A 21,271-nucleotide genomic window follows, 5' to 3' on the forward strand; every position below is an offset into this window, starting at 1 on the left:
TGCACCAGCATCTCTAATAAAGATATATATATATAATCTATATGTACTTGCTCTATTCAAATTGACCTAAGCACAAGTGTACTAACTAAGTTTCACTAAGCAGAAATGAACGTTAGCAAAAGATCGCTATGAAATGCTTGCGCTGATGAATTCAGCATAAAATTCACCCTTGTGTATTTGCCCCTAAGAGTTGCAGAGCAAATACTGAAATAACCAAAAAAAAATTACACAAGTGGCACATTTATTATTTTTCACATAATTGTGGAAAAAAATACTCACGATGCAGCTAAATGCAGCCAAGGTTTTTCCCCCAATTGTATTTTTTCTCCCACGAGGAAAATCTTGAATGGAAAAAAAAACTGAAGAATTTTTTGGAGCTATTTGCACAATTTGCAGCAATATCACAACCTTGAATGTTAATAAATCTGCCCCCTACTGTGGTTAAAATGCTTTTTGGTTGCTTGACATACTCAGAGTGTTTCCTGCTGTTTTCAAAGGTAAGTAGAAACCTCCGTGGTTCTTCTAAAGAGCATCTCAGTCATCATAACAAAATGTGTCATAAACCTAAGAATTGATTTAGCTCTTGTCTGGCCAATCAGCACACGGGCTAAAGGATTTATATTGTCTGATTTTAACCAGTTTGGCTGTCAATCCTGCTGCATCCTACTTTATTCATATCCTACATATGTGACAAGATGAGGATTTCACAGATTACATTTTTAGTCTGGGAAGATCGATCAATTCAATGGTGTAGCGGGACAGTCAGACAGAACATACCCTTGAGATCAACAGAGCCTTGGGCAGTAAGGTTAAAATTTCGAAACTTGCCAACAAAATCTGCGCATGAATAGTCATCTTTAGCTACACTGAGAATACAATGTACTGCTGTTTATTAAAAAAACCTCTGATGCCCAACATTGTTGAGGCATCTCACAGTCTCAGATGTAAAACATGTCTTTAAAAAAGGCCACAAGTGGACAGAAAAGTCAAAGTTACACTAAGGGGCAGATTTACTAAGGGTCGAATTTCAAAGTTAAAAAAACTTCAAATTCGACCCTCGAATTCGATATTCGAAGCCGAAGGATTTTTAGCGTATTTGATCGAATAGAAATCGTTTCGATCGAAGGATTTCCATTAGATCAAAAAAACTTAGAAAAGTACTGTGGAAGGTCCCCATAGGCTAACATTGCACTTCGGTAGCTTTAATTTGGTGAATTATGAAGTCGAATTTTTTTTTAAAGAGACAGTACTTGGATTATCGAATGGTCGAATAGTCGAATGATTTTTACTTTGAATCGTTCGAATTGAAGACGAAGGTCGTAGTAGCCTAATCGATGGTCGAAGTACCCAAAAAATGACTTAGAAATTCAAACTTTTTTAACTTCGAAAATTCACTCCAGTTTAGTAAATCTGCCCCTAAAATGTCACACGTGTTTAAAAAAGTTCACTAAGGGCCATGACCAAGATCTTCTGTCTGAAAGAGGCAGTGGTTCTAACCAGTGAAGAGGCCAAAAGTTTGGCACTTATGGGTAGAGCTGATGGCTGAAAGGGCAGATCATTGAACAACTTGGTCTGATCCTATTTAGGAGTCGCCTGATAATCTTACCAAGGGGGAGAGTCAATTTATGCTTTTGGTCAATGATTCAGTTTGCACACTGGCTAATAGATTGAAGGAATGGATTTACCAACATCTTAAAGGAGAACTAAAGCTTAAATTTGTTGTTCACCTTTGAGTTAGCTTTCAGTTTAATGTAGAGAGGGATAGGCAATTTGCAATTGCTTTTCATTTTTTATAATTTGGGGTTTTTGAGCTGTTTATTTTTTTATTTTTTTACATTTCTTTTATTGAAAATTTCTAAAATACAATCTCTTTTTTATTATCTTGGTACATTTTGTATATATGTTTAGTTGAACAAAACCAAACCAATAAAATAAACATTGAGTACAATTAACCTGTATTATTGGGTCATTTCTGACTTATTGTTGCGTTGTTGGTTTTTGAGTTATTTAGCTTTTTATTCAGCAGCTCTCCAGTTTGCATAAATTACCCTAGCAACCATTCATTGATTTGAATGAGAGACTGGAATATGAATAGGAGAGGGCCTGAATAGAAAGATGAGTAATAAAAAAAAAGTAGTAATAACAATACATTTGTAGCCTTACAGAATATTTATTTTTATCTGGGGTCAGTGACTCCCAAATGAAAGCTGCAAAGAGTCAGAAGAAAAAGGCAAATAATTAAAAAACTATTGAAAATAAATAATGAAGACCAATGGAAAAGTTGTTTAGAATTAGGCATTCTATAACACACTAAAAGTTAACTTAAAGGTGAACCACTCCTTTAACTAATGAAGTAGTGTAGAAATGTTGTACATTAGGTTTTGTCTTTTGTACCAGCCCAAGGCAACCATAGCCCTTAAAGCAGTAAAGTTCTGTGTCTCCAAATATGCCCCTGTAGCTCCCCATCTTCTTTTCTGCTGATTTACTGCACGTGCTTTGTGCTGCTGTCACTTACCTGAGCTTATGGACCAGTGGCGGCAGAAGAGGTACCTGCCTGGCACCACTCCACTTTTGCGCCCTAGGCAGCTGCCTCTTCTGCCTAACCCTAGTTCCGGCCCTGTTAGGGACTGACGCATAATATACTGAATATGTATAATATAAATGTCACAATATAAGGCTGATAAATAAATAATTCAGACTACCGGTACATGGCAGCTCAGAAACCAGTACAAATAGCATCCGAAGCCTTGTAGCATCAGCTTATATGACAGACAACCTTCCGTTTTCTGCTTGGTGATTTGCAATGACCCCTAAGCTTAGCATCTCAACAGCTGCTCAAAGCCCACTGAGCATGTGCGTGTCACAGACACGCCTCACAAAACTCATTTTTTAAGGGTTTAGTTCTCCTTTAAGCAGGATTACAGGTAGTTTTCAATCAGAATTCAGCTCCCCTCTTACACAGGCAGGTGTCAGCTAGTTTCCCTGATACTGTCCAAATTAGCCAACATTATTTACCCATGGGTACCCTGCAATAGCAATAATATGCAGCAAAAGACCAGGAGACATACAGTATATGTTAGCCGAAGCTGAGAAATAAAGTCAGTATCATCAGTAAACATCAGTATTTTCAATATATATAACTGGATGAAAGCAGAAAATCTTATGTAACAGAAAAAGATTACACAACGTATTTAAGTTTGTTTAAGATGTTAAAAAAGGACTCCTAAAATGGAACATTATGTGATGATAGTGCTCCATTAAATGTAATTACTAAGTACCAAATCCTAAACTGCAGTCATGTGGATGATACAGTACAACACCGCATTGTGTAATGAAACCAGGCTCAGTTTTGTATACAGTATTAAAGATCTGGGTCCTATCCAGCTTTGTAGTACAATCCAAATGTGTGGGTAATGACTAATCAGACTATTAAATCTATATTTAGTATGCTGTGTAATGCTGAACATGCATTTAATCTCCAGTACTGCGTGCTAATTAATTTGTTATGTAATAAAGAGACACTACCAGTAAGGAATAGCCGAAAGAAATACATGCAGCTGATTCCAGAGCAATTAGCCAGCAATTATTCTAGGAATGTGGAGAGCATTATGAATATTCTATTCCATTATTTCATCAACAGAAAAAATAATATGGCAACTGCCGCTCACATTATTAAAGGGCCAGCATGACAATAAAGTAAAACCACTTAATATACATTATTAGAAATCTGTCTACCCTGTTTACCCCACAACTGGAAATACCAGTATATATATATATGTGTGTGTATATATATATATATATATATATATATATATATATATATATATATATAGATATATATAGATATATATACAAGAAATCCAAGAAGATCCGCACTCACAGGTCTTACTACGTAAATAAAAATGTTTATATTGCAGAGCTTACAGCCTAACGTTTCGGCCTCATCCAAGGCCTTTCTCGGATGAGGCCGAAACGTTAGGCTGTAAGCTCTGCAATAAAAATATTTTATTTAAGTAGTGAGACCTGTGATGAGTGCGGATCTTCTTGGATTTCTTGTGGATAAATATATATATATATATATATCCACCGTTGAAGTCCGCACTCGTCGTTAGAGATCCAATATCGGGTGCTGTGTACAGATCGTGAAATCCAATAGTCCAAGGGTTACACGCACAAAAATCATTAAACATGCATTGCATCAATGTTTGGGTTCAGGGTTTAGAACCTTTCTCATATGGAAAGGCATCCTGAGAAAGGTTCTAAACCCTGAACCGAAACGTCGATGCAATGCATGTTTAATGATTTTTCTAATAAAAAATCTTCATATAAGAAACGGTGTGCGTGTAACCCTTGGACTATTATATATATATAAAGTAGAAAGTAGGTATATATATATATATATATATATATATATATATATATATATATATATATATATATATATATATATATACCTACTTTCTACCTCCTGGTAAGCCTAAACAGTGTGTGTGCAAATTTAATGCTTAGTCAAATATGTATGCATCTGCTGCAACAAAAGTCTTACTGTATATTTATATATTTGTTCACCTTTTAAGTTAACTTCTTGTAAATTATAGAATGTGATATTTCCAGATACTGGGTAGCCAAATATGATCGAATCATTTGTGTTGTGTTTTAGCTTTATGGTAAATACTGGCCCTTTAATAATGTGAAAAGGAAAACGGCAGCTAAAGCAGGCAAAAATCATTAAAAAAAATCATATGGGGGGGTTAGAAAGCAGATGTCACTTGATTTGACGTGAGACTGGGGGGTCCGGGGCTGACCTGGGCTACCTCACATCCACCAGGGCCCCGCCCCAGTCGCAACCCCCCCCAGAACATACCTTATTTCCTCTTCATCCATCCGCTATGTGGACTGAGTGGGAAGTTAGGGGGCAGAGCACAAATTTCAGGAGGGGAGCAGGTCTGGGTTATTGTAATTATACTATACTGTATACTGTACTATATGTTTTTGACTGTTAGTATATATATAGAGAGAGAGAGAGAGAGAGAGAGAGAGAGAGAGAGAGAGAGAGAGAGAGAGAGAGAGAGAGAGAGAGAGAGAGAAAGAAAAAGAGAGAGAGAGAGACTTGACATCTGCTTTCTAACACCCCCATCATATGATTTTTTTTAATGATTTTTGCCTGCTTTAAGTGCCCTTTTCATTTTGACATTATTAAAGGCCCAGTATTTACCAAAAAGCAAAAAAAAAACCAACGCACAGAAACAAACTCTGGCTTAATATGTTGTTTTGTGAATACTACTCGGTGTCAGCAGTAGCTACATAGAATGGGATCACTGATACGTTGTATATGCAGCACATATCTGCACAGCATTATGGTTTATTTAACCTTTGGCAATGGTGAACTAATTTCTTGCTGCTGTGTGATGTTGGTTTGTTGGGACGGTCACAAAAGTTTGCTTCAAGTAAACGTTGCTTCTCTCATTGTTCAAAGCAGCAGAAAACCAGAGGAACCCATGTTCCTTGTTCCTGGTTTTCAAGTTTGGGTGCATTTTATGCATTCTTTGTCACTGAGATGGATACGCCTTTAGCAGTTGATCTCGGTGTAAGATTTTAGAGAAGAGCTGGCAGGTCAGGCTGAGCATTTATCTGCTGCTAAAGGAGCTGAAGGAAAGAGGACACACTTGCCAAGTACATCTCAGGATCATGCCCAGTGCTATTACATTGGAGCAAGGCAACCCACTGCTCATCTGAAAAGGTAAAAACATCTGTGCTGACTAGCACCAGTAATAAAACTAATCTGGGAAGCAGGGAATATTATATGCATAGAGTTCTATAACATACATCTGCTCTCTGCCACTAACTCACTTAGCTCAGCTGCAAAACTGCCTTATAAAATGTATCAAGAAAGTGCAGTTATTGTAAATGTGCTTCAATTTTGTAAGCAGAAACTATAAAGATAATAGAAGCAGGGCATTGCTGTATAGGTGGGAACATGTTTTTGCAAGTATGGGACCTGTTATCTAGAATGCTCAAAACCTGAGGTTTTCTGGATAATGCATCTTCCTACTTTAAGTCTACTTGAAAGTAATGTAAACATTAAATAACCCCAATGGGCTGATTTTGCTTCCAATAAGGATTAATTATATCTTAGTTTGGATCAAGAACAAGGTACTATTTTATTATTAGACAGATAGTGCTCACACCTTGCGCAAAAAAAATGGAGCCTATGGGAGACGGCCTTTCCGTAATTCAGGGCTTTCTGGATAACGGGTTTCCAGATAACGGATCCCATACTATGTATATGTGTGTGTACAGGTATGGGACCTGTTATCCAGACTGCTCAGGACCTGGGGTGTTCCGTATAAGGGGTCTATCTGTAATATAGAAAACCTTACGTCTGCTAAAAAGCATTAAAAATAAATGAACCCAATAGAATTGTGTTGCCACCAGTAAAGATTATCTATATCTTAGTTGGGATCAAGTACAAGGTACTGTTTTAATATTACAGAGAAAAAGGAAATTTAAAAAATCCATGCTGGCCATAAAGGTGTACATGGCATGGCATCTGCTGTTAAACAACCCACAGGACTGTAGTGCTTCTGCCTTCTGGCACTTAGGCTGGTGTAGGGGGCTGTATGACAAGTTTAAAACAATCACTGGAGGGAGGGGAGGGAACGGCATTTATAGATGTTAATACACTGAGCAACAGGGTATGTTGCTGAACTACTTAGAACTTAGAACATTGCCTAGCTGACATTTGCAACAGCTGCAGATCGATTCAAGTAAATAAAGTGCAATTTATTCCTGGTTTAAAATATAATTTGCAGAAAAGCTCTAAAATTTAAAAGTCATTTAATTAGTCAATAGCTGGGGAGATGTAAGTTGTACTTTTTTTCTGCTAGGGTCTTAGAATGTGTTAGTGGAAAGAATGTGTTATTGGGTCATAATGATAGACTCTCTGCTGTTACTTTCTGAGTGATTCATCATACCTTAACATTATCCAGCCCAAAAAAAGGCATCAGGGTTTTCTGGTAACAGAAAGGAGTTAAAAAAGAACCAACACTGATTTCCTAGAACTTCACATTGTGTGGCTTTAGCAGAAAGTGCTTTGCAATATCATTCGTGTGCACACGTTTCTCACCATAATGTGCATTTAACATAAGTATTGAGCTTCTAGCTGCTCATGCATCCAGGGCATTTCCTGAATACATGCTATTGCTATGTCTGAGATGAACAGAACTACAGTAGTCCCAAACAGTACAAATTATATTTTAAGAAAAGAAAGTGCCAGTGTTGATGCTTGAAGTTTGGTATTTGGGGACTTGGTGCTATTTTAAATGTATAAACTAGAATTCTCAGCATCTTTAGCCAGTAATTGCAGATCACAAAGGCTGGAGGGCCAGACATTTAACATACAGTACCTGCTGATAAATGTTTACACAGACATTCTTGGTATAATTAATGCCATATTCTTAAAGCTCAAAGCCCCCTTAAAAAATATATCAGTGTTTTCTACATTCTACTCAGAATTCCAGCATAATTTTGGGAACCAGCTGAGTAGTGCCAACCACACCATCACCACACCATCACCAGTATCAGCTAATTACACAGCACTTTACTTTACACAAACAGGGTCCTTACATTCATTTAACAAATGAGTTACACAATAAAAATAGGATTGGTGCTGCCCAAAAGAACTTACAATCTAAAGATCTCCATGCAATGAACCAAGATGCAAGCAAATGATTTCCTACTTTTCATAATTAAGTAGAATTGTGATATTATCAGCTCCAGTAAACCACCACGTACAAGTTGATTAGTGTATATTTCACTTGTAGCATGACAGCTACCTGCTAGGGAAAACCTGGTCCTTATTTTACAAGAATCAGAGCTGAAAGACATTTGTTTTTTGTTCTGTTTTCAGCCTGCACCTGAAAATGTTCTTGTTACTGCTCCTGGCAACTAAAAACAGATTTGTTTGGGGATTACATTTTCAATGTTATTATAATTTTTCTCGGAATATCTTCCCATTCAGGCCCTCTACTACAATTTAATCATAATGGGGGTCTATAGAAACCAGTTGGAAGAACATCTTATTGCAGTCCTCCTCAAATTTTCAAACCTGCCCTACAGGCATCTGGCTTATCGTCGATATGTATTGGGCAGGCCATCATTTTGGCCCCATACATTGGCCAGTTAACTTAATGTTGGCCTGAGTATGACTAGCCCTTTAAAAAAGAAAAAAAGGAAAAAAAATATATATATATATATATATATATATAATTATGACATTTGTTAAGGAGTTTCCCTGAGTTACTGAGAAATGTATTCGCTGAACTGCCCTCTAACCACTTTCATTTCCTCCTATTTTATTGTGTTTGCTTCTAAAAAATGATGAGTACAAATAATCCCATGAAGGAGCAGATTTATCAAAATGTGAGATTAGAGTTTACCAAAGAAAAACACAATTTCTGTTCATTCCTAGGGGATTTTTAGAAGCATATTTATCAAATGCTAAACTTTACCTTTCACCCATTGATAAATACACTTCTAAAAATCCCTTAGGCTAAGGCCACACTAGGCGATAGCGCCGCGATTTGACTCGCGGCGACTTTTCGCCGCGACTTTTAATCCGCAATCGCTGGCGAAACTTTGGCGCTGGCGTCTATGGGGAATCGCGCAAAATCGCCAGCGTAAAAACACACGCGGCGATCTTTTTTCTATTGTCGCTCGAAATCGCCTAGCGAGGCGATTTCGAGCGACAATAGAAAAAAGATCGCCGCGTGTGTTTTTACGCAGCGATTCCCCATAGACGCCAGCGCCAAAGTTTCGCCAGCGATTGCCGTTTAAAAGTCGCGGCGAAAAGTCGCCGCAAGTCAAATCGCCGCGCTATCGCTTAGTGTGGCCTTACCCTTAGGAATGAATAGAAAGTGGGTGAGTTTTTATGTGGTAAAGTCTAACCTCGCGTTTTGATAAATATGCCCTTAAGTGTGTCCTCTCATCTGAAAACAGACACAAGGGCCCATTTAATTAGTTACATGCCCAGTCCCTAGGTGACCTATTCCCCCCTGTCTGTTGCATTTATACAAGTACATCAGATGCAATGCCCATCATGGTGTTTTGCAAGAAAGTTACTAAATAAAGGGCTTCCACTATGTCTTGGGACCACAGGTACTGCAAATATTGATATTATTATTCTTGATTTATATTGCAAATATAAACATATTAATACATGCTTTATTTTACATATAGTACATTCACTCCATGCTTTACAGAGATTGTTCATAATTCAGTCGCTGTCCCAGTGGTGTTTACAATTACAGTCTAATGCTAAGAAATAGTGCTATAGTAAGGGCAGTGAATGAGGGTGCTGATGGGCCACCTATATATTACTCCTTACATGGCAGGTGCAACTGAGCTGAAAAGTTTATAAGTACTGACCCATCCCCATTGGGACTTTCACAATGAACATTTAAGTACGACTCCCACCATTAATCAATACCTGGTGGGCTGTCAGGGGATGCAGGGAGTTGTTCTTCATGTTTAATAAAAGTATTGCTCTTAAGTATTAAACCTATTAGTATTAATCCTATTTTTATCTGCACATAGATCTTTATTAAAGAGCTTTCATCTAACATGGCACAATGGAATAGAAAGTGTTTTAGACAACTGAAAATTATTCCCCTAGATTAATTATAGAGCTGCCATTTCCCACAGCCAATAGCCTTATATTTTAGTTACAGCCCTGTCCTCCAGAGTGGACATTAAAGACTAAAATATATATATATATTGAAGCCCCTGGTACTCGTCTTTTAAGATTATGTAAATTATTGTGGTCCTAATTGCCAATTTCCTTTTCATTTTGTGAAATGACATGCGAAAGAACAGGTAAAGGCTTAAACCGCTCTAAAACATTATTCAATCTTGTCAACAGGCACTGATCGGGAATTAGCAAAATGGAAGACCTACATAAAAGCTCTTTGGAATACAAAATGAAAGAAACTCCGGTGAAGACGGAATTAGGCTCCCGCTGTGTAATCTTTACTTATTATCAAGGGGACATTAATAGTGTTGTTGATGAACACTTTTCTAGAGCCCTAAGGACGACAAAGGACCCACAGGACTTAAGCACTAAAAATCGAGGCGATGACTACCTTCCAAAGAACAGTAAGTAATTAGCTATTAGTGGGATGATGGCATTAATACAAAGATGGGAAGTGAGCCTAAAGAAAACAACCAATTTCTCTTTATAATCTTGCACTTTCCATGATTCTGATCTAAGCTGTTTTAGAATGATTTGTTCTGGCCAGTTACAGAGTATAGAATTTGATCTATATCAGCGCTGTCCAACTGAAGATTCACAAACCAGATGTGCCCTCTAAGAAATTTCTACAGACCCCACCATGCAGAATCCTGCGGTGGGTCCGGCACCAGAGGGCTTCCCACTGGAAATGTTAACCTGGTGGTTACTGGTAGGACTTGCAGATGTGGGTTAGCGGGTCTGCATGTGATGGGTTTCATATATATCAAGTTTTACTGGTATATAAGTAATTTTTTTCAATTTTGTTTGCCCTGCCCACTTTTGATAATGTCACTTACACTTAGTAGCAAAAGCAGGGCCGGAACTAGGTGAAGGCAGAGTAGGCGCCCATCTAGGGTGCAATCATGGAGGGGGGTGCACTTTTAAAGGACTGGTAAGAGCAAAAACATTTTTTTAAAAATTCGTTAGTATGCTGCGAAAAAAAGACACCAACACAAATTAAACTTTATAGTTGCTAATTTCAGAAAAGGCGATCGGCGATCCATCGTGCAGTGTTCCATTTCGCCTTCCTGCCTTCCTTATAGTAGATAGCCAGGGAGGAGAAATCGAATGCCGCACGATGGATCGTCGCCTTGTCGCCATTTCTGAAGTTATTTCTTAATAAAGACTTAGCGATTTTAAAGTTTAATATGTGTTGGCTTCTGTTTTTTTAAGCAATTTTTTTTTAGAATTCTTTTGCTGTTACTGGTCCTTTAAGGGGATTTTTTTCTTTTGTTTTTTAAACCCTGGTTTGCTTGGCCTATAAACTGCTTATTTCAACCCCTTTTGCACCCCCCCACCTCCCTCTTGGCAGCTGTTAGCACACTTAAACAGATGATTAGGGGCAATATGATGGATTTGTGACTCCTCCTGGCACAAGTACATATTTGGGGGCAATATTGTGGATTTTTTGGCTGCTGCTGGCACAGGTACAGATCAGAGGCAATATGAGGAATTGGCTGCTGCTGGCTCAGGTACAGGGGGCAATAGGGTGGCTGCTGGCACAAGTACACAGATATTTGGGGCAATATGATGGAGTTTTGGCTCCTGCATAGGTACAAATTAGGGACAATATGATGGATTTGTTTGGCTGCTACTGGTATAGTTACAGATTGGGGGTAGCAATATGATGGATGTTTTGGCTTATGCTGGCACAGGTACAAATGGGGGTAATATGCTAGGTGCTGGTATGGGTACATTAGGGCAATATGATGGCTGCTGGCACAGGTACAGGGGACAATATGAATGGTAAGGTAAGAAATGGTAATGCCGGACCAGGTGGGGGAGCACTGCTTGAAGCCCTTGCCTAGGGTACCAAAATACTTTGGCCTGGCCCTGAGCAAAAGCACTTCCAGTTTAATGGTGGTCGGGTTGTGGGTAAGGTAGTTGTGGGTCAGATGGCAGCCTAAGCAGGTAAAAATGCAGGCTGTGACTCTGGGTTGGGTTTCAAAAATTGGATATTTGCAGGACCTTACTGCCATGTCCATAGACCTGATTGTATGACACTTATAATTAACACATCCCAAACCTGTGAAATAGGTAATAATTGACCCACAGCATTGGGCACTAACCTAAAATAATACACACGAGGGATGGAAATGAATACATTAGTGCATTATTGGTAGGTGGATCATGCTGTGCTAGTTAACCGAGTCTTTACTCCCCTTCACACAATTGGGTAATTTATGAAAAATTGGGGAAAGAAACTCAGAGTTCTAAGGGGTGTCAGAGTGCACCCCTTAGTGCTCATGCAGCAGGCACTTTTCCCCACAGTCTGGCTGTGTTCTGCAACTCGCAGCAGTTAAAAAAATTGATGTAAGGTATTCTCTGTGCATTGTATTTGGTATGCTGGGCAGCACTGGGGCCATGCACATCACACATGTATCTCGTTCCTAATATACAAAGTCAGATTTGCACCCCACTTTCCTAACAGGGAGCCCATATACAGGCTGTAGTTAGAAAACCTAGCATCCAATCCTTCACCCATGATGTTACGGTTGTTTTACTCAGTGGATCAGTAGAGACTGACTACAGCCCTCAGAGGGTTATTTACATGACAGGGAGTCTTTGCAAAAATATTTATTTCTGAAACATAGGAAGAAAGTAATCAATGCATGTGTACACAGTGAGATTTTGCTATGGGCAAGATTATAGTTGAGAAATAGTTTATGTGTATGTTATTATAATTAAAATTATTATTATGCAGTGGCTTATAAAAATGATACCACAACCCCATAGGACTAGAAATCAACACTATAAATTGTACAGCAGATTATGCACTTTTTGTCACCCACAACGCCCACTTCAGATACATGATAGCAACAGGGTGCTGTGTCCAACATGGCACCCGAGCTGTTCAGCATAGGGTATGTGCAGTGCTGTGGCACATGTGATATGGGTTTCTTCCATGTGTCATTGCAGTCTTGTTGCTATGTTCCTATCACCATCTTATAGTTCAGGCCCCTCTTTGTGGTTAATAAAGAACTTTAGGCTTATGCCATGAAAGAAAAAAGCAGCTGTTACTTATAACTGCCTAAAAATAGGCTTTATTGTTCCTTGAGCATTAATAATAAAGGTCTTCTCCATAGAAAACAGTAAAAGCTAGTTTTAGCTTTAAAAGTAGCAGCTGGGTGTGAAATAACACTTAAACATATGGAAATCATTTCTTTATTGATTTTATTTTACCCTCCCCAATGCGAACATCTTCTTTACCAAACCTTGCTGTCAAAAATGATACCAGCAGTGGTCATTCTGTTGAGGAGTGGGGGGTGAGATTACACCCAGGCCTGCTCCCCCTTGGGGCCCACTGGAGACCACACTGCGGTGTTAAAGAAAATGTGTGTCTGGAGGGGGGGGGGTCGCCGGGTACATATAGTGCTCCTGTGTACGCAAGAGGATGGTTATGTTCCTGGATACCAGAGAATAAATTATGATTTGACAGGGGACAGTAACTTAAAGCAACTAATCAGCAGTTAATCATTTCTGGCCTAGTTCAGTTAGAATAATGAAAGCAAATCTGAGGGCTTATGTACAAACGTAACTACAGTCATGCAAAATTAAATTAAAGATGCTTGAGTCCGCCTTTTGCATTCCTGCATAATGTGCATACGGAACTAGGGACATTTATGGTAAAAACACTGTGTAAATAACATGGCAAATTGTGTTTGAAATTGCACTTTGGATACTGCACTAAATGACCCTTCTGATCTGTATGCTGTTTTTCATGAACTAAAGCATTCTTTGCCCTAGTTGCTCCATGTATCCAGTGTTTTGTATTTAATTACTGATAAAGGTTCAATCTATTCTGCATGTGTATGATATATGTCCATAAGTATTTAATGGCATACACGTACTGTTCTTAGTATTCTCAGTAATATCCAACATATCATGAAAAATAATGCTTTGATATGCTGTCATAATTTTGAGCACAGGCACAAAAACCTACCATAGAAGAAGGGGTTTTAATGCATTCCTTTAAATATGGACATACAGTATATGTGCCTCTTCCATTAAGGAATGAAGCTAAAGCAAGTTTTTTCTGTGCAACACTGTTTTACTCTGCCCGGAAATGACAGTCACAAGTGCTTTTGAGTCATCATTCCGTTGAATGCTTCATTGTACTTATATGACTTGATTTGTGGAGAATGTTATTTAAAATGAATTGTTTTCCATGTAGTGAGTACTATGGCAAACGATGATATGAACTGGACAAAGCCTTATCAAGCAATACCTCCTGTAAGGATGCCTGCATCTGTCTTAACACCTCTACCTTCTACATCAGACCACTATGCCACAGTTTTCCAATCACATCCTCATCAGCCAGCAGACATTTGGCCGCTTTATCACATTGGGCCCCATAACCCCATTGCCCCTGTTTATCAGCACTCAATGTCTGATTTCCCTATGGTCCCAGGCACTGGCCCTGATGGTAAGCCTGGTTCTCTTCTGAGTCTTCTACAGCATGAAAGATATTCAGTTCCTCTTCAAGAGTCAATGATTAAGCAGGAGATTCTCGCATCTACAGCAACAGGGATCTCTGCTCCGGAAAACCTCAATCCAAGGATAAATCCTCAAACAGGTAAATTATAAACAATTGTGTTCTAATACTGGAGTAAGGACAGACACAGGGACGCATAAAATGTCATATGTGTTTAAGGTATTTCTAGTCTGGGGCATCATAGTTGTACCATAAATGTTATTATTGGCTCCGGCATTACGAAATATTTCTGAACAATAGAAAAAGGCAAAGAATAATTCACATATATAATAAGTAATTGATTCCAGTCATTAGATCAATGCCATCAATCTTTATTGACCTAATGGTGCTAGAAGCAAATGGATTAAGTATACTATGGCAGACAGTCATATGGCAGTGTGCAGCAGAGCAACTATAAAAGGGGAGGAATGCAAACCAACCCTGGTTTACATTGTTCTTATATTTGTAGTGAACATATGCAAGATTCTAACAGATTATTGCAGAGGTTGCTGGGAAATATGTACCTTCAACTGCCAGCCACCAAACACCAAAGAGAATATTACAAAAGCATACATACAATCAACGCTTTAGCAGCTAAAAAAAGAGCACAAACTGACAGTTTATGCAACATACTGGGGAAAATTCACCATTCTATAATTCCATCTTTCTATGACCATTGGTGAAGCAAGCGCTTCCCCTGGAGCCATTTCTTTGAAAACATTCTGCCTTGCCTTTAATACTTGACTCCTTGAACTAAGCTGCAGCTCTTATGCTCATTTATAGCTTTTGCATAAACTGAAATATTATATATTGTATGGACTGTTGTGGTAGCCTGTTGGCCTGACAGCACTGCCAACTTAAAGCACAGCCCTGAATTTGCTATCATGTACCTTTAAGGCAAAGCATACTGCAGAGGCAAAGCAAAAATATACGCTTTGATGTTCAATGCTGACCATTAGTTATAAACAGCAGCACATCAAAGAATTCCTACCATTCATCATGGTTTCTCCTCTCAAATAATCATGAGTATTTTGCCTTTATTAGCATTGCTCTCCAAATCGCCCAAGGAGATCATTACATGCACACAATCAAGTCTATCTGAAGAGCAGGCAATGCCGCAGAAAACACCAGATAAATTGATTGTGCTCTGTTTTTAAGTTAAGTAGGATCCTGTAAGCAAAATATTAAACTGAAATATGTAGACTTGTCTCTTTACCCTTTAACTGTTGCTTATGCAGGCAGATCCCTCATGCAGGATTAGGTTTATGTCACTACAGCAAGATGTTACCATAGCACATCTAATTCGTCTGAGATAATGAATGTGTTTAGCTTTTATCATGTTTCAGTTTGAACATATTGTTTGTAATAAACATGTATTGAGTTATAACTTTATTATTGTCGAGGCCAGTGCTTGCATATCTATTGAGCCTTTCTTTTCCAGTTTCCTAATATTTTGCAGATGTCCCACTGCGATGATATTGTAAAACCAGGAACATCCTTAAAATACAATATGCAAAAGACTAATTTTGCTACTAAAATATACTTCTGAAATAACTTTGGCCAAAACTTGCTAAGAATTTGGGCTATGGGCTACTTAGTTGTCCAGCAAGTTCTCTAACCACATTCTATCCTCTCTCTATGGCCTCCGGCATGTCTTTGATAATGAACGTGGTGAACTGTGGAATGTCCTCTAGTTATTCCCATTTTCTGTTCTAAATAACATTCAGCTGCTCTGTGATATTGAGCTTACAATGGCTGGGTCTGACAACTCACCGACTCACCAACCAGTCTGTGCAAGGGTAAAAAAAATACTGGACTCATGCATCAACACTGAGCAAATTGGCCCTGGGCAGTAACCCATGGCAACCAGTGTTTGCTTTCATTGTTCTACATGCATCTGGCTGAAAAAAGCTGATCATGGTCTTGTTGCTATGGGTTACTGCCCAGGTGCAAATTTGCAATGTTTTATACAATGATAATATATAATATTATATATAAATATTGCATATTATGTGATGGGAGAGGGTCTCACTATACTAAAAAAAAATCCATAGCCTTTAGATCTACCTATACTAGATCTACCTTGTTTTGTTACATGAAGTTTCACTTTATTTTGTTTTGGCAACTTGACAATCTGATCTGATCTTGGAGGTAGTTGGTCATTGAGGAAAGGGGTGTGAAAGAAACTGTGGCTGTCTAGCAGAATTGCTGTCCTTATGCACAGACTGAAATTCAACAGTTGCCTTAAAGGAGAACTAAAACCCAAAAAATGAATGTGGTTACAAATGCCATATTTTATATACTGAACTCATTGCACCAGCCTAAAGTTTCAGCTTTTCAATAGCAGCAATGATCCAGGACTTCAAACTTGTCACAGGGGTCACCACCTTGGAAAGTGTCTGCGACACTCACATCCTCAGTGGGCTCTGAGCAGCTGTTGAGAAGCTAAGCTTAAGGGTTGTAGCAAATTATCAAGCAGAAAATGAGGTTGGCCTATAATATAAGCTGATGCTACAGGGCTGATTATTAAATTCTGATGCTAATTGCACTGGTTTCTGTGCTGCCATGTAGTAATTATATGTATTAATTACTAATCTGCCTTATACTGTGACATTTATATTCTATGTGTAATGTACAGTATATTGTGATTGGGTCCCTAAGCTCAGTAAGTGACAGCAGCACAGAGCATGTGCAGTGAATCAGCAGAAAAGAAGATGGGGAACTACTGGGGCATCTTTGGAGATCCAGGGATCTTTACTGCTAAAGGGCTGTTGTTGCCTTGGGCTGGTACAGAAGCCCAAAATAATAATGTACAACATTTCTAGCTACTTCTTTAGTTAAGCTTTAGTTCTCCTTTAAATATGTGTTATTGGAGCCTATATGTAACAGACTGCTCTGCTGCTGCAGTTATCTCTTTGCCCAGTTAACTGTAAACAGCAAAATACAATATTATAAGGCAGAGTCACACATACCAAGGGGCTGATTTAATAAAAGTTAAATAGATTTTGGTATGGATTCTGTACAAATAAAGATCTTAACTCATAGAAAATATCGTCATAGTCACACATACCAAGGGGCTGATTTAATAAAATTTAAATTGATTGTGGTATGGATTCTGTACAAATAAAGATCTTAATTCATAGAAAATATCGTCATATTTGAGCCATGTAACTTACTTACTCTTACTTATTTATTTTCACATATTTTCATATGAGAAAAATATTCACAAAATTAACATATAAAGGAAACATATTTTTGTTAAAGCACTACATGTAAACTTGGAATATAGTTTTTCACATTTCAGTAAATCAGCCCCTAAGTATGAGATACAGATTTTGGGATACTATATAGGGCCATGTTTATAAATATGTGTAATGTAAATGAAATGCACATTTCTGCTCATGTAAAAGCCAGGTTTGATGCTGCTGTAAAACTTCAAGTAAAAACTTGCACAGAAACCATCAAAATTAAAGAACGCGTACCGTATGTGGAATATATAGACTGACTGTCAAGGCCAGTGCTGGGCCTAAGATTGAGGGAACCCAAAGCAAGTACCAGCAACAACAAGCCCACACCTCCCCTAGTTCACTAGTTGATAAATGTGTCCCTATAAAAACCCATTGAAGGGAATAAAGAAGTGAAATTTCCCTTTGGCAACCAATAGGAAGCTCTATTTCACTGTTTGATGCCCATTGTGTTTGACATTTAGAAACTGTTCATTCATTGCTTTTCTCTTATTCCACTTTCTTCTAGATCTGCATTCTCAGGAACGAAGAAAAGACTATTTTCATCCTCAAGATCGAAGGAAGGATTTATACTTTTATTAAACATATCGTTTTCAATTCTTTCTCCTTCTAAGGATACTTTTGTAAATATGTTGTAAAGTACATGCAAAGGCCTTTTTTATTGCACATGGACTTCCTCATTGGACAAGAGTAAAACAATATGTAGTGTTGTCATTCCCATGGTGCAAATGGTTTCTTCATATTGGACACCGGAAAGCAAACTTTTGGTGGGGACCCTGCTTTGTTTGGACAGGATTTCAGGAACCCTAAAGAAGAAAATGAGTCACGTTTCCCATTGTTCTTATACACATGCTCTTCACTTTCTTTTTAAAATAATCATAAAATGTGCCGAAAAGGATAAGGGAGGCATAAGAGTGTAGAAAATGGGCCTCAGTTTAGTAAAATCTCTGCTTAAAGGTGTATTTAATTATGTTGTTTGGGTGATTAGTAGGTACTTTATGTGTATTTCTAAGCTTTTGTTAATTGTCTATTAAACATATGTTAATTGTTGATAATATTATGCATGGCCCCTTTTTTGGGCCAAATTAGATTGGTATAATTGTTTAGCCATAGACCAACCATCAAATCAAATGGACAGGCCTAAGGTGGTTTGATTTTCCGTGCTGCCCCATCAGTATCTGAGTGAGCCATAATCAGGTATTGATATGGCAGGGCCTTGTTATGGGTACAAATATACCCCTTCAGTGCGCTGCGAAACCTGAAAAACTGTCTGTCTATTATTTTGGTGTGAAAATGTAGCTACAACGTACAGTAAATATACATAATGCAAATGAGAAGGTTCTGTTTATATCCAAACGCATATCATTTGTATGAGTCACAACCAGTTTATGTTAGCCAAAGCAGCCTTATTTGCACAATGCACTACAAGGAGTCCATTCTACTATCCGGTATAATTAACCTCAAACTCTCTCTCCTATTGCTGGTGATAAAACAACATCAACAACATCCACCAGCTGTATTTTATCCATGTAGATGAGCAGCACACGTTTTGTGAAATGTATTTGCAAGGACATCACACTCCGGTAATGAAGTTAAGACACTATTAGTGATAAAATTGCCAGTCAGTAGCAACTAGATATATTTGTAATGCTATTTCCATAGCATTTAATCCATTTGTAAATATCCTACCTCAAGTTTGATCATGAAAAATATTTTCTGTGTAATACTACTACTACTGCAATAACTGCACTTTTCATTGAGCAACACAGTATAGTTCCATGTTTTTTGTATTTGTATTCATTTTTATTTTGTATCTACTGGGGGAAATAGATGTGGGCATTCTATTTATTTATATATACTTTTAATCAACTTTTGAAAAATGCTTAATTTCCTTATAAATAAATCACTTATTGAGGAACGTTTAAATGATTTACTGTGAATAAACATAATAAAGCAGCCCAGATTTCTTCATTGCACCGAGTTTGTCTTTACTTGAAAAATATATGTGACAAAATGAAGGAAACACACCCATGTAGTTTCTTAAAGGGGTAGTTTACTTTAACTGTTATAGAATTTAAATTCTAAGAAACTTTTCAATTGGCCTTCAGTTTTTTTCTTTTTTCCACTTTTTAAATTATTTGCATTCTTCTTCTCTTCCCAGCTCTCAAATGGGGGTCACTGACCCCATATAAAAACAAATGCTCTGTAAGGATACAAATGTATGAGAAGGTTCTGCTACTTTGTGTTACTCGTCTTTCTATTCAGGCCCTATCTTATTGATAATCCAGTCTGTCTTTCAAATCAATGCATGGCTGCTAGGGTAATTTGAATCCTAGCAACCAGATTGTTGAACTTGCAAACTGGAGAGCTGCTGAATAAAAAGCCAAATAACTCAAAAGCCACAAATACTAAAAAATGAAAACCAATTGCAAATTGTCTCAGAATATTACTCTCTACATCATACTAAATGTTAATTTAAAGGTGAACAACACCTTTAAAAGTGCACTGGTTAATTTTCCACCAAAGGGCAGATTCTTTTCTTTCTATTGATAAATCTATTGATGATTGATAAAGGTTTTCTATCAATTTTTCTCACCTACTTTTTTTCACAAATATAAAAAAGCTTGAACGGCTGAGTTTCTTTTTTTAATTCTTTATTTTGAATTTTCACATGGAGAAATGGGGTACAGACAAAAGATAGGGAACAGAAAGAAGGGGATAAATAAGTATGCAATACTTAACAAATAAAAGAATAAAGAAAATACAATTGGCTTCTTAACAATGAGGTATGACCAACAATCACCTCTTGAGAGTATTAAATGTCCCCTTTCACTTATGTTTCCAATTACCCTCAATTTTTCGAAATAATGCGCCTGACAGTTGTGCTTAAAAGATTATGAGTTTAATAATTCCATAAAATTTATCCAAGGGGACTAAATTTCCCAGAACTGAGTACTTTTATTATGCTTAATATAAGTAATTTCTTCCAATTGTTTTATATGCTCAACTGAGGAAATCCACTCTACTATTGTGGGTGCCTCTGAGGACTTCCATTTTTTAGGTATAAGGCATTTAGCGGCCTGCATCATATGCAAAGTGAGGGGATTAGAGATAACTTTGTCCTCCTAATTGAATAATTCAGTAAGATTTGCTGTCCAAACCACAATTAGTGACTCCATTAACTATATTGATTACTGATAACCAAAATTGTTTTGTGTGACTCCATTAACTATATTGATTACTGATAACCAAAATTGTTTTAGGACAGGACATTTAAGCCAGATGTGGGAGTCAGAGCCTTCCTGGGCATTACATCTCCAGCATAATCTTGTCACACTCATTTTGCTAAGCCTGACAGTAATTGCCATCTAGTAATTAATTTATATGCTGCTTCTGTAGCCCCTGAAGCCCTGGAGGCTTTCAATATGTTAGTAAAGATTTTATTCCATGCTGAGATGTTTGGTCTACAAGTAGTTTATAAATCTTAGAAAGAGGTTCAAGGAAGTTAAGTGGTGACAATAACATTTTTTCCCAAGGTGTTAAATCCCTGTTCCAATCGTTCCTTCTATTTTTTGATATATAAAAATGTAGTTGTCTATACCTCCATAAATCCCTGGGGTGCCAACCCCACAGTTTTTGAATCTCCGTAAGGGAAATCATTTTTTTGTCCTTTATAAAGTTACTAATTCTTGTTTGCCTATCATCCCAAAACTTCCATCTATCAAATGCCCCTAGTTCCATACTTGGAATAAATTCAGGGTTATT

At 37.6% G+C, this 21,271-nt stretch overlaps 1 protein-coding gene across 1 annotated transcript; it reads left to right on the forward strand.

Moving 5' to 3' along the window:
* The first annotated feature begins 5,577 nt into the window (after nt 1-5,577).
* On the forward strand, nt 5,578-19,480 carry vgll1.L (vestigial like family member 1 L homeolog). Its single transcript, XM_018230024.2, has 4 exons — nt 5,578-5,740; nt 9,920-10,152; nt 13,962-14,363; nt 18,015-19,480. Exons 2-4 carry the CDS (start codon nt 9,942-9,944, stop codon nt 18,086-18,088), a joined length of 687 nt encoding a protein of 228 aa, XP_018085513.1. The 5' UTR covers nt 5,578-5,740; nt 9,920-9,941; the 3' UTR covers nt 18,089-19,480.
* Nucleotides 19,481-21,271: the final 1,791 nt, after the last annotated feature.

This window comes from Xenopus laevis, chromosome 8L (assembly GCF_017654675.1).
Source record: "Xenopus laevis strain J_2021 chromosome 8L, Xenopus_laevis_v10.1, whole genome shotgun sequence".
NCBI classification, from domain to species: Eukaryota; Metazoa; Chordata; class Amphibia; order Anura; family Pipidae; genus Xenopus; species Xenopus laevis.

Bases quoted from the DNA above. Each gene is read 5' to 3' on its own strand.
- vgll1.L (XM_018230024.2), top strand. From the start codon at position 9,942: ATGGAAGACCTACATAAAAGCTCTTTGGAATACAAAATGAAAGAAACT. The intron at 10,153-13,961 runs GTAAGTAATTAG...TTTTCCATGTAG, and splicing joins TGACTACCTTCCAAAGAACA to TGAGTACTATGGCAAACGAT. The intron at 14,364-18,014 runs GTAAATTATAAA...ACTTTCTTCTAG, and splicing joins AAGGATAAATCCTCAAACAG to ATCTGCATTCTCAGGAACGA.